The following is a 14,265-nucleotide window of genomic DNA, read 5'->3' as shown; positions in this document are numbered from 1 at the left end:
GGTAAATTCAGTAAATAATATACGTCATCAGGGACCGCCCATTTAGGGGAGAGCTTTCAGTATAGAATTGAAGACCTGTGCTGCAATGATTGGTAGATAAAGTTTTCAATAATATTTTTTTCATTAGATGGATCAAATCTGAGGTTAAAAAAAATAATTAAATAATGCTGAATGCATTTATTTTTTTTAAAAACAGGATTGAAAAGTGATGGGGTCATTGTAGGAATTTAGTGCGAAACTACAGTGTTTGTAAACAAAGCCATGTGGAAGGCCCGAAAATGCCGCATGACCCTATGTTTTGATGGTTGCAAAAAATGGGGCTATATTTGTACTTTAATGAATGAAATATGAAAGCTTCTAATTTGTAAAGGTAAAAAAGTTATGAATTTAATTGAACATGTAGGTTTACATTGAAGTTAATGGGAGATTTTTTACTGAATTTACCCCTATATGATGTCCCGGTTATAAAAATGGCTAATTAGTTGAAGGTATGCCTGTTTTTTTTTAAAGAACATGGTGCTTTTTTTATATAAAACATTTCTAAGACAAACGTATGAGTTTTATATACTTTAAAATAATCTTCCAAAAAAATTATAAACAGCGTCTACAACAGCTCCTATAGCCTTCCCTGCTGCCATTAGAGCCTGCTCAAAAAAGCCAGAATCAGATCTGTAATCCTCTCGAAACGTCATTTCTTTATCAATCACTTTTCTTTCAGCTTCTTCTCGCAACCTTATTTCAACGTCTCTTTCCGCTTCTATACGACGAATTGTTAATGCCATTTCTCTTTGTTCTATTTCTCTCCGCATTTCTTCAAGGTCCTGCTTATTTTTGTTTTTTATCTTCTCAATATCAGATTCTTGTTCGTTGAATTTAGCATTCAATTTTTTCATATTATTTTCATGTTCAATCTTCTGGTTTTCAAAATCTTTCTCAAGTTCCTTTTGTTTTTCTTCGAACTCGTTTTGAGCAGATTTCTTAGCTGATTGTATTTCCTTTTCAAGTTTTTCTGTTTCTTTCCGTTTTTCTTCTTCCCATCGTTCTTTTAACAATTTCTCATTTCTTTTATACATGTCATTTGTATAATAGCTCCCTTCGTTTTCCTTGACAAGGTTGTCGATCATTTCAAGAAGTTCTATAACTTCTGCCTCACGATCAGCACGACCACCGCCATAGCCAAACGCTGTATATCGGTATTCGGTCCGATTCAACAACCACATAAGAGCCGACTCATCTTTTAAATTGGAAACAAACTGCTTAATTGTAAGTTTTTTATGATCTAGTTTGTCTTTACCAGTGATAACTACAATCATATAATCAATTACTTCTTTTCCAAGATGCGTGAGAAAAAAGTCAAATGTATCTTTTTCTTCTTTGGTGAATCGTCCAGTCGTAGTAACAAAAATGATAGCATGTAAACCCGGAGCTGTTTGGCTGTAACATTGTGCAATTTCTTTCATAGTTTCATTATTAGGTATACTTGTATCAAACAATCCCGGAGTGTCGACAACTAAAAGATTTCTCCCGTAGCGCAGTGAGCGCGCATATTCTGTCTTTCTCGTGACTGCCTCGCCCGAAGTGTCTGTATGAAAAACGTCCCTCCCCAGTATTGTGTTTCCAGTAGTACTTTTACCGACTCCAGTCCGGCCTATTAGCAATATTCTGCGTTCATTTTCGGTTATACCTAAAAACGAAGAATAATATCAAAAATATTACACAGAAGAAACCGGCGAAGGTACTGAACGTCTGTTTACGTTTTATGATATGGCAAGCATGCAACACTTTACTTATGAACCTGCAAGATATATATTCGCCATAATTTTAACTAAAAAATAATGTATACATAAGGCAACTGGGAAATCAGGGTTGTAGAACTATATAAAAATAAAGAGATGTGGTATTATTGCCAAATATACAAGTGCAGGTCATCAAATAGCCTTCACCAATGAACAAATCCTATACTGAATATTGTAGTTACTTAGAATATCCCGGCATTGTAAACAAGAATCAATTAAAAAAAGAAGCTTCTTGGTTTAATGAAATATGATGAGAACATTGAAACCGTATTTTTTTTAAAAGTAGATATATTTGCAATTTATCATTTAAACATATTATTGTAAAATGTAAATCTATTGCACCTTAAATTGTATGCCGTTTTTGTAAGAACCCTAATTTGTGTTATGCTTTTAGTTTTCATATTTTCGTATTGACATATTCAGAATATAATTATACTATTTAGATTGAAGTCTCTAACGCAAAAGTTTGCCTAAGATGTTATGTTTTGTTTTATTATAAGGTTCTGTTTTGTTTTCTGTATTCTGCAAATGTCATAATTATTTGTTTTTGTTTCGAGCGAATCAGAACGAGGTCCTCTATTCCAAATGTGTTTGTTTTGCCTGATATATATTTGAAATTTAAAGGAAATTTAACTTGTATGTTTTCAATACATACCTATATCTTCACTCTCCTTTTGTGAACAGTGACGGATATCTCTATCTGCAACCGTTTCTATAAAAAAGGAATCGTTTGAATTAAATTATGAAAGAGAAACAGTGTGGCATTAAATAGAATTGTCCGGAGTCCACATTCCCGTTTATATTTTTTGGAGGGAAGGTCAATGTAAGTCTGTTTTGAATTAAACTATGGTTCTACTGTTACTGCCTTGACTGAAACGGCTCATTTTGTTTAACCAATAACTGCTACACGGTAAATATCAGAACTCTCGAAAATTAGATTTTCAATATAGAAAATTAAAAATGTCTTACATTATTTGTTGCAGGCTAAAACAACTGATTTTTAATTTGAAAGAGGCTTTTTTTTTCGAACGCTTGTACGATTTTCTTTTGCGAGGTTTTCCAGTGAAAATATACATATTCACTTTTAAACACGATATATTCATAGAACATCTTACCCGGGGTATGTTATCTTTTTCAGTCCTTACAAAGCAATAACATTAATTTCATGGAGTCATTGAATATATATACGGTATATAAAAACATCCTACATTTACAAATCTAAAGATATTTTAATTCGAACATTTCAATTGTTATTGTGAACAAGTATGATTACATTACATGAATTAAACAGTTTTAATTTCATTCATGTGTAAAAGAATTGTAGGACTAAACTATTTGATTTCAATGATTAATATAATCATACAGAACCACGAACCTTTTCTTTCAATTAAACAATTTGGTTTTACTTAATTTTTGTTTTCGCTTTCGATGCAAATAGTTTCAATTATTCATTTTGCTAATACTATTTATAACTGTTACAGACGGAAAATCCCATAATTTAGACTATTTATAACCGGGAAAAACCCACATTAATTTAATACATTTAAATTGTAACATTTAGCGAACGTTGTTGTACATTGGAAAGAGGTCGCCATCACTGATTTTACTAAAATGTATATATTCTTGCCGACCATTTGTTTGTGTCCCATTACTAACACTCACTCGACATTTGACCAATTCATTCAGACAGCTATAAAATAAACACGTAGTGAAAAAAAGGGGGGAGAGCTCTGTTTTTGGTTTTTTTTTTATGTAAAAGAATATTCTGATTCTCAGCTTTGATGAAAACCAAACTGTAATCTAAGAAAAGGAAAACATATTTTTGGTGCATTTCCAATAAACATTAAATTTACTGTTAAGTTTAAAAAAAAACTATACTTGCATGTAACAAATCAGCAATTGGACTTTCAACTAAATTCGTTTTTTCTATTTAATCAAGCCGTTAGTTTTCTCGTTTGAATTCTGTTATATTTGTCTTTTTATGACCTCTTTAAGCTTTCTATGTAGTTTCGACTTTGCTCATAGTTGAAGGAAGTTTGTCGACTAATAGTTGTTAAATGGCCACTGGGGAGAATTGTCACATTGACAACCATTGGCGACCGTATCAAGCTGTGTTAATTATGAATACATCCTGCATAGTCTAAAAATATCTCAATGTAACAAAGGTTTTACTAGCGGACGAGAGAAGCCTTAATATTCTCAAGTCAACCCTTTGGGTGCACTTTTTGTGGATCATGCATATTTCTATATTCGTTTAATGTGTTTTAGCATTTAACTTTGCCATTTGATATAGGACTTTCCGTATTTTGAATTTTCCTTGGAGCTCAGTTATTTTGTATTTACTTTTCTCTCCTATACAGTTGGTCAAGTGCTTTACTATAAATATATACATATATATATGTATATCATATAGACGGAATAATTCAAAAGCGTGTAAAAATGATACATACTATATGTTCTCTTTTTTTAAATTAAATATTTGAATGTCTTACCTGACTGTGAACTACAGCTCTCCTCTGCGGAACATGAAGATAGTAAAATTATAACCCACAAAATAAGTGAGATTTGTAGTACCTTCATGGTTGTGTATAGTGACGAGTTCGTGTTTTGTAATGACGTTTAATTACAATTTGTTGGCTGAAAATACCGAATCAATATATATTTACGGAAAATCGAAATCGAAACTAAAACTGAGAATTTCCACACACTCATGTGAATATAGCGTATGCAATATACATTGATTATAGCTATTATCTGATATATACTAAGGAGGTCTTAGGTTGTTGACTTTTTGCATGGTAGGTCATCGTTTTACATTATAAGTTTGGTTTTTTTTCTCCAAAATTTTAGACTCTCAATGTATCGTTTAAATAGTTGACTTTTGTATTTGGTCACCGCTAAATAGAATAATACAGTTTTTCATGTTTAAAGTCAGAATATTTGTCCGATGAAATTAAAATATAAATAAACGTACGACACCTGTACTCATATCTCATTTTATCTGCAGCCCTATACGACGAGGCCATCATAAGACATATGTAACAGAATGTATACGAGAAAATTAACGGCTTGATTAAGTTATAAACGAAAAAGAAATAATATATTTATCAATAGACGAGGTTAAATCTACCCAAATTACATGTAGGTTGAATGTCCAATTGTCAGATCGATTCATTCTACATATTTTTTTTCAGATTTTACAGTGAATTTAATGATACAAAATCTTAATAAGAAATTCAGAATATTTTTTTTCTCTAAGATGTAATGTTTTCGTCAAAGTTAAGTATCAGAATATGCGTTTTAAAAACACATATTAACATACCGGGCCCTTTTTCGACTATTCAGATTGACTCAGTTCGAATAATTGTACATTTCAGCCAATATGAAAATAAGAAATATTTGTAAAAAAATTTGTGAAAAAATAAAAACAAAATTTATAAACAAAGTTTGTTGTTCTCGCCGTAAAAGAGGGGCGAAAGATTCCAAAGGAACTCATTAATTGAAAATAAACTGACAACGTCATGGCTAAAAAGGAAAAAAGACAAACAGACAAATAATAGTAGACAAGACATAACATAGGAAATAAAAGACCAAAAATGGGGGTGATCACAGGTACTACGGAAGGGTAAACAGATTCTGCTCAAGATGTGTCATCCGTCGTGTTGCTCATGTAACAACAAACTAGGCCATCAATCCAATTCGGTAGATCCCATTCGTGAAAAGGGAAGGTGATTATGATTCCGACATAAAGAACATATCCGATATCATCTGTGTAACTGCTATTCCATAACAATTAATCAAATGTAAAATCTACGAATGTATGATTTCAACTTCATCATTAGGAAATATTGGTTCGGGAGCAGCAACCTTCTATCAAATAAATTATTATAGTAAAAACAAGCATGGGAATAGCATATCGATTGAAAAATATATACTCCTTAAGCCGATGCTCCTGGAATGTAGCAACAAAGTGTGAAAAAGCACAATAGGGAAGCTGAAATCATCTCTTTTGTCGTAAAATGTTGTTGTTACCCCACCCGCATTGCCAATTTCTAGATGTAAGTTAATATATATACTATGTGCAATAACAATATTGTAGAAGATGAATACCATGTTGTTCTAGAATGTAATAGATATAGTGATGTAAGAAAACTATACATTAAGAAATATTATTGGCAATCATCCACTTTTAAACTTATACAGTTGTTATCAGTTCACAATGTGAAAGAACTTAATGATTTAGGTAAATTTTTGTTTAATATTGAAAAAATTCGTAATATGTAGTTGTATTAATTATTTATCATATGAATTTATTTTCATTATCCGCCATACATGTATTGTGTATAATTATTGTATTTATATTTCACTGATACAAAATATTGTAAAATTGTATATTCTATAAGCTGTATTGCTTCTGAATAAAGTATTATTATTATTATATGAGGCAGACTTAACTGTATGAATTGTATCCTTTATCTCTAGTGCAATGAGATATATGACTTCACTATAGTCATAAAATTTGGATTTATTTAGTGATAGAACATCATTTATATAGCTGAAAGTAAAGTTAAGGGATATTGGTTACCTAAGTAATTGACAAAGTTTTTTGATGGATCAAATAAGAGAAAAATAGTTTATGTCCCTCGAACAAAACCACACAGCCCTCCCTAAATATATAATGGTGCCTAATTCTTAAAGGTGATTAATTCATAAAGTTTTATATATTATAAGGTTTTCATGGGGATCATATTAATTTTAATAATACTTATTCTTACCCGTGTTACATAACAATTCTAACAATAATTATAATTAACAATCGACTATATGCACAGTTTTTTTCTTTTGGATTTTAGATGTTTTATATTGGAAAACAAGTATTCCTAGCTGTTTTGTTTACTATGTATTTTTCAGATGGTATGTAGCTGTTATTTAAATTCTTTGATTACAAAGTTTAAGTACAGTATTTGTCGAACAATCTAATATTTATTTGCACGAGCTTTACAAACAGAACGAGAAACGACGCTAGCCAATATTTTCTCATTTTTCTTAATTAACGAGTACAAATATATTTTTTTTTAAAATTACAAATGATTTGTTTTATTCTGCAATTTATCCTACATGTACACTTTAAAAAATCACGGACTGCGAAGCAGACACCAATATGAACTATATATTTTTGTAAAAAAAAACATCTCGTTAGCTAGGCGGTAGCAGAATACTTTTTATATAATAAAAGAAGAGCAAAATGTGTTAGAATAGTAACTTGTTATTTGTACAAAAGATGGCTGATTGCAGGATAAATACAATTTCATTTATGTTGAAAAGTGAGATCGGAAATGATGAATACAAGATAAAACAAGAGATTTTTATCTAATTTGAACAAGAAATTTTTATCTGATTTGCACAAGAGATTTTCATTTACACGAACGACTTAATGCTTACGACTGCCACTATCGTGAGAACTAAATTTACTTTATTTCAAGGTATATACGCTATACGAACAGTGAGATAAAGAATGGCATTTCAACACTTGAGTTTTTAATTCATGTAATCATATTCCTACAACTAAATTAAACACAGCATTTGGAAAGAATTAATATCTAAAATTCGAAGAACAATTTCAAGACTCTAACCATACCTCTATCTGTCCGGGTGTTTTGAATAATAATTATGATTTTTTTATATATACGTACGTGCACAACTTTCATTTAAATCATTCCAGATGTAGCCATTGAAAATGAATTTCGCATTTTATTGATTGGAAAAACAGGAGCAGGAAAAAGTACTACCGGAAATAGTCTTTTAGGAAGAGAAGAATTCACTGCGGATGTATCTGACGAATCCGTTACCAAATATACCAAGTCTGCAAGGGGAACTTGCAATGGTCGCCATATTGTTGTTTTTGACACGCCGGGTTTCTTTGATACGGAAGACGATAATGCAGTTATACTACAGGAAATATCTAAAGCATTGACATTTCCCGGCATGCATTCCATCATATTTATTCTTCAAATAGGACGAATGACTGCAGAAGAACAAAATACGATAGATATTTTCATGAACTACTTCGGAGATGAAGTTAGCGATTTTGTAAGCGTTGTCTTTACAAATAAGGATAGACTCCAAAATGCCAATACAAATATAAAAGATTTTGTCGAAAACAAAGTAAAAAAAGACTCTCCTTTGGGTGCACTTCTACAGAAAATAGACAACCGTTACATTTCACTCGGACTACAAAACACTGAACAAGACGTTCACATGATAATCGAAAATGTATATAATACTGTTAGAAATAATGGAGGGAGGTTTTATACACATGAAATGTACACCGATGCTGGAAACAGACAACACAAAAGAGAACAGATGGACCAGGACAGAAACGAGAAAGAGAGAAACAAAGAAAAGCAAAACATAATTGCTAAGGAATATAGAATCCAAAAACAAAAACTAAAAGAACTTGAGACGAATCAAGAGATTGAGGCACTCGGGTATGTATATTATGTAATATGCATCATGTAGACACCAACCATTCATCTTTTGTGAGAAGGGGGAGGAGCATGTTTTTTTTAATATTGGATAAATTTAAATAGTTTGTTTATACATGTTTGTTTATGATCTATGGCAATAGTACTAAACAAGAATTATCTTTAAATCAGATAATACATCATTCAGTTTCAAGTCACTTTTGGGTCGTTATAATGGTATGTTTTTAAAACATAAAACAAACATGTAAACTAGGGTATACAGAAATAATCCATGCTCTGTTTCTATGCTCGGTTTATTTAATTCGTGTTTTAACATTTAATACGAGTATAAAAAAAGAGTAATCAGCAGACAGTTATACATTTTGCTAATTTAGCTTTTTTTAAGATTGTCATCCTATCTCGACACGTTATTGCGATTCTGATCTGACCAGCCCTAGCCTTTACGACTTATCTACATGCGAGGCATTGAGCAACATACGCCACTGGTGTTAAATTGATCACAGTGATTCTAACATGGCGGCCCCCAAAACAGGTAAAATCGTATTTTTGTAATTTCTCCGTGTACACGCGTTGTTTTAAAGAATTACTAAGCGACTAGGTTGATGTGTATGGTATTGGTGTATGTGTGTGTTCTTAATATCATAGGTTCCCTTATTCCCCCCAAAAAAGCTATTGAAAATTTTCGGAAGATCACCGTAACTCTAAAAGACGATAGCCGTAACTTGTGGACAAATAACTTGAAAGATAATCGTAACTGTTAAAAATATGTCCATGATCATAGTTACTAATTTTGTCAGAACCCTCCGCCTACGAAATATTCAAATAAAAAAAGTTGTTTATAGATAACAACAAACGCGTAAACAACATTCGTGATTGACATATTTTTCAACATACAAACACCATTTGCATAAGTTTACAATATATCTTTTGCATAATTTAGCAGAACAATCAGATATCAAGTCGACACCATGTGTGTCTTTTTAGTTGTATCTAAAAAATGCATAAACTTTGGTTTAAAAAAAAATTGCAACTGACGGAAATCATGTCAATATAGATGTTTCTTAATTTTCGTTTCTAACCTTCAATAAATATAATAAACAAATCAGCAAAAATTGCATCGAGAAAAAAGAGTGCACCTTTTTATGTGAGGGCATGTTTGAGATGAATACTTGCTCTTGAAAACGTAAAAAGTAAAGGTATTTGATACATCATCTCGCTTCAGATTGTATCATTTTTATATATCAAGTTTACAGGTTGACTTTATAACATATATATAAAGTAGGTGTGTTCGATAAGGAAATTTTCACCAACAGTACTTGACGACAAATTATTCATTCGTTCAAGCCACACTACTAAACATTCAAACACGATTTATATATAGTCGCCTATCAGCACACAGAGAAAGTTACGATCACCACTATCAAGTTACTATGATGATGGCCAAGTAAGGACTATCTTATAAACAAGTTACGACTATCATAACATACAAAATTCGTTGGAGGTACGGTGATCTTCCGTAAATTTTTAATGGCTATTATTTCGGTAACAAGGTCACATATGAGATTATGAACACACACATACAACAATACCATACAGATCAACCTAGCGGCGGGGTAATTCTTTACAACATCACGTGTACAAGGAGAAATTAGAAAAAGACGATTTTACCTGTTTTGGGCTCCGCCATATTGGGATTACTGTAACTGCATTTACGGTTATCATGTAGATGCCACTGATACACTTGTATTAACGACTTTGATTTGACCCGGTTGGGAATCAAACCAACGACCAACTAAAACGATCCAGGCAAGTAAGATAGCACAAACCCGCTACAGCAGTTTTATGAAAAAAATCAAGTATTAAAGGTAAAAAAAAAAAACCAAAACAAAACCCTAAATTGTAAGGAAAATTCAAAACGGAAATTTTCTGATCATGCATGTGCCAAAATTAAAAACTCATATACAACAAACAAATTGAAAATAACGGTCATAATCCTTACAAGGTATATTCAAGAATCAAAATTAATTTTGGGAAAAATCTTTTTGAGGAAGACAAGAACGTGAGAGATTGGATGATAAACGCAGACAGTTGGAAGTGAAACGACAAGAAGAAATAGATCGATTCAAAGAAGAGAAAAGGAAATTAAATGAAAAGTTAGACGAGAAAATGTTGGCCCTATTTGAAGGTAAATTAGGAATTTCTATAATTGTTCAATGATTTAAGGCTACAGTTGTTTACGAAACTGTTTATTGTTAAAACTGTTTCGGTATAAAAGTGTATTTTCTTAATCGTCGAAGATTAAATTGATAGTAAGCTCTGATCTGAACGTGCTCGGAATACATTTGAAATAAAGCAGAAAGAATGAAATGAAAATGTTTCCGGTTATATTATCCACTTTTTATGGTGACTATGATTATAGTGTTCAAGTACTATATAACAAAAGTTAATTAACAGTTCAGAACTCAATTCAAAATGGAAGTCCCTAATCAAATACAAAATTTAAAGCTCTAACACATTAAACCAATGGATAACAACTATCATATAAAAGGCATATATATATTCAAAGCACATAAGCAAAGACAAAAGACAAGAATACACAAAATTACCATTGCACAAAAACACAATGACGGGATGTTCAAGAAACGAGACACGTCTCATCCATATTACCAAAGCATACTAAATGGTAAAAGTAATAATTTATAAGGACAATAAAAAGAATACAAAAAGACTTAATTAATATTATAAAAAAACGTTAGTACCTAACGGAATATTTATCAGCAAGATCTTAATATCGTCCGATCATTTTTTTTAGGAAAAGGACGAGAAATATTTTATTCAAAACATAAATAAAAGCAACAGTAGTATACCGCTGTTCAAAATTCATAAAACGATAGAGAAAAAACAAATCCGGGTAACAAACTAAAACTGACTTGGTACAGGGCATTTTATGAAAAAATGGTGAGTTGATCCTGGTTTTGTGGCATGTTTAACCTCCCGCCTTAATGGCAGTGTTAATTATAACATTAGAATGACAATATTACACGACAGGGCTACAATAAAATAAATGTGCGAAAATATAGGATAGAGAAACAAACGAATAATAGCCATCATAAGGTAACAAGTTAAAAAATATTTGTATACGCCAGACGCGTGCTACGTCTTCTCAAAACTAGGTAAAAGACTGGTTTTGATAACAATATATTTTATTTTCGATAGGATACCAGATGGGATGTTTATTTGGAAGTAAATGTGACAGAGCTGATGCAACTATTGGTAATCGCGGTAAAATATGGCACAACGACATACCCAGTGATGTAGTATTTGTTTGTTGTCGAAGAGGTAAAATAATGTCACTTGATGGAAGAAGGTGTATCTGTAACTAAGGGAACGACTTGGACATAGACATAGACTGCGATTTTGTTTTTGGTACATTTAAAGGTCATTATAACTATGTTGATTACTGCATATGGACTGTTGAAGGCCGTACCTTGACATATATTGGTTTACTTTTACACGGGTTTTTACATTCACAAAATCACCAATCACAAAGTCACGTCGAAATTTTACCTTTACAAAACCACCAATCATAAAGTCACGTCGGATTTTTACCTACACAAAACCACCTATCACCAAGTCACGTCGGTTTTTCACATTGACAAAGCCTTTATCACAAAGTCACCTCTGGTTTTCACCTCTACAAAGCCATTATCACAAAGTCACGTCGATTTTCACCTTGACAAAGACATCTTCACAAAGTCACGTATGTTTTTCATCTCTACAAAAATTATCATAAAGTCATGTCGGGTTTTCACCTTGACAAAGCCATCAACACAAAGTCACGTCAGGTTTCCACCATGACACAGCAATCATCACAAAGTCAAGGTTCACAGTTCCAGGTCTGATTAGCAGTTTATGTTAGATGACGAAACAAATATGTGACAGACATACAGGCAGACTTCTAACTGACAATGTGGTACGGGTTTTATTCATTGCTTAACGCACAACAACGCAACACAACTATGCAATGGACAATGCTATGTCTTTAAATTAAATAATGAGGTACATTACACACAAAAAGAAGCAACTCTTTTAGTCTTTTAGTAGATAATTCCCATTCTGCAATGTTGTGGTGTGTGCTAACAACATGTTATCAAGGAAGGTTGGAGCATGTTATCTTATTTTTTATTTCATTGTTTAAACTTTTATCACTGATACTGTAATGACATTCAATACAAATTAAAGTGTTTTGATTTGTTAATATTTGTTCGATTGAAGACTGAAAGAATTGGTGTAGATTAACGACTTTTATGGTGACTGTAAATTAGTCATTTCGATTAAGTTCCGACGCATTTACATCACTTAAATATTTTAAGTAGATATTAAAAAAGATATTATGCAGCAATCACTAAAGCATGAGAATGCAAAAGATAAAATAGCCATTCTGCTTGAACTCATTTGTTTGGAATCAACCTGGTAATTCCAAACATCTTCTTATTTTATAAGATTTGCACATACATTTGTCTTATTCCTCGCCTACACGGCCAGTTTGATACTTCTTTTGTGAAGAAAATCACAGCATTAAAATATTGCAATTGGTTGATGTTTCACGACTTGTTGTTGATAATCCTGTACTTTGTGTTTATGTAAGGCTGACCATGTATTATCATATAGTAAATAAATCAGTCATAACCTTTATTTAGGTTTAGTTAATGGTAGTAAGTCTATTGCAGAAAAATCCAAGAAATATGATGCATTTAATAAAAGTCAAAGTTATTGATAAGTACAACATGTAAAAAGTATAAAGTTATATTAAAACAATTGGCTTTATTTTCCATGGCGTTGTAAAGTTGTTTTTGACGGTGGTGTGTGTTGTAGTTCAAGGTCTTCAATGTTAAACCGCTCATCAAAATCAATCCCAATACTCTCTTCCCTCTTTCTGTAGCCGAGGTGTTGTACTTAGACGATGGCAGGCCTTTTGAGGTTTGTTTGGGCTGGTGGCTATATCCGTATTGATGATAACACCCACTGAATTACCTTTGTACTTGGTGTGAATGTTTTACACTGATTGCATACTTGGTGTGAATGTTTTACACTGATTGCATACTTGGTGTGAATGTTTTACATTCATTGCATACTTGGCTTCCTTCTGACTATTGAAGTAAACTCTAGCCTTGATCTTTTGGTTTTGGGCAGTAGCGGGAACGATGAAATTGAGAATAAAAATGGGGAATGTGTGATAGAGACAACAATCCGACCAAAGAAGAGATAACAGACGAAGGCCACCAATGGGTCTTTAATGCAGCAATAAATTCCCGCACCAGGAGGCGTGCTTCAGCTTGGCCCGAAACAAAAATGTATACTAGTTCAGTGATAATGGACGTCATACTAGATTCCAAAACATATGACAGAAACTAAAATTAAAAATCATACAACATGTACAATACCATTAAAGCCCAGAGGCTTCTGACTTTGGATGCGCAAACCTGCACTGTTTTGATGTTCGTCCATTGGGCAAAACGCTTAGCATTGTGTCGTCTGGTAGATGGTGTCTTTTTCTTGTTTTTTTGGGGCCTGTTTATGTTTTCTGGATGACATGTATGGTTCCTTGCTCTAGGTGAGCTGAACTGAAACGTAGTTAAAACTGTCGAAAAATTTCCATTCCGGTTTCTTTCCATCTATTTTCATGGTTGAGAGACAGGCTTTTAATGTATTAGGACGCTCCATAACGACTGTCCACGTAGTGACCGATTCAAAGTTCAATTCAAAAATGTGTAGAGCCCTTCAAAGATAAGTTATATAAGGGTCTTGGCTGATTGTCAAATTAAAAAAATAAAAAAATAACTATGTAATAATTTTTAGAATAGTTTTAACACCTTTGTTGTTTGACTCATTAATAGATTACCTTTGAGGAAAACATTTGGAATTGTGGAATCCCAATGCTCTTTTAATTTGTACTTTATTTGGTTTTTCAAATTTTTTCATCA

General features: G+C 32.2%; 2 protein-coding genes across 2 annotated transcripts; one reads left to right on the top strand and one right to left on the bottom strand.

Annotated features, from left to right (window-relative positions):
* Positions 1-537: 537 nt before the first annotated feature.
* On the bottom strand, positions 538-4,458 carry LOC139527434 (GTPase IMAP family member 7-like). The gene is made up of 3 exons (XM_071322897.1): positions 4,289-4,458; positions 2,452-2,508; positions 538-1,684 (listed from the first exon to the last, which is right to left on the bottom strand). The coding sequence occupies exons 1-3, from the start codon at positions 4,374-4,376 to the stop codon at positions 570-572; spliced, it is 1,260 nt and encodes a 419-aa protein (XP_071178998.1). The 5' UTR covers positions 4,377-4,458; the 3' UTR covers positions 538-569.
* Positions 4,459-4,503: 45 nt separating this feature from the next.
* Positions 4,504-13,115, top strand: LOC139527436 (GTPase IMAP family member 9-like). The gene is made up of 5 exons (XM_071322898.1): positions 4,504-4,594; positions 6,650-6,710; positions 7,519-8,284; positions 10,333-10,466; positions 11,498-13,115. The coding sequence occupies exons 1-5, from the start codon at positions 4,592-4,594 to the stop codon at positions 11,662-11,664; spliced, it is 1,131 nt and encodes a 376-aa protein (XP_071178999.1). The 5' UTR covers positions 4,504-4,591; the 3' UTR covers positions 11,665-13,115.
* The last annotated feature ends 1,150 nt before the right edge of the window (positions 13,116-14,265 follow it).

This window comes from Mytilus edulis, chromosome 6 (assembly GCF_963676685.1).
Source record: "Mytilus edulis chromosome 6, xbMytEdul2.2, whole genome shotgun sequence".
Taxonomy (NCBI): Eukaryota; Metazoa; Mollusca; class Bivalvia; order Mytilida; family Mytilidae; genus Mytilus; species Mytilus edulis.
This window is presented reverse-complemented; position numbering and strand designations above follow the sequence as displayed.

Excerpts from the sequence above, each read along its gene's own strand:
- LOC139527434 (XM_071322897.1), bottom strand. The coding sequence starts at position 4,376 with ATGAAGGTACTACAAATCTCACTTATTTTGTGGGTTATAATTTTACTA. Across the intron at positions 2,509-4,288 it reads GAGCTGTAGTTCACAGTCAG|AAACGGTTGCAGATAGAGAT; the intron begins GTAAGACATTCA and ends CCTTTTTTATAG. Across the intron at positions 1,685-2,451 it reads AAAGGAGAGTGAAGATATAG|GTATAACCGAAAATGAACGC; the intron begins GTATGTATTGAA and ends CTTCGTTTTTAG.
- LOC139527436 (XM_071322898.1), top strand. Across the intron at positions 6,711-7,518 it reads TACTATGTATTTTTCAGATG|ATGTAGCCATTGAAAATGAA; the intron begins GTATGTAGCTGT and ends AAATCATTCCAG. Across the intron at positions 8,285-10,332 it reads CAAGAGATTGAGGCACTCGG|ACAAGAACGTGAGAGATTGG; the intron begins GTATGTATATTA and ends TTTTTGAGGAAG.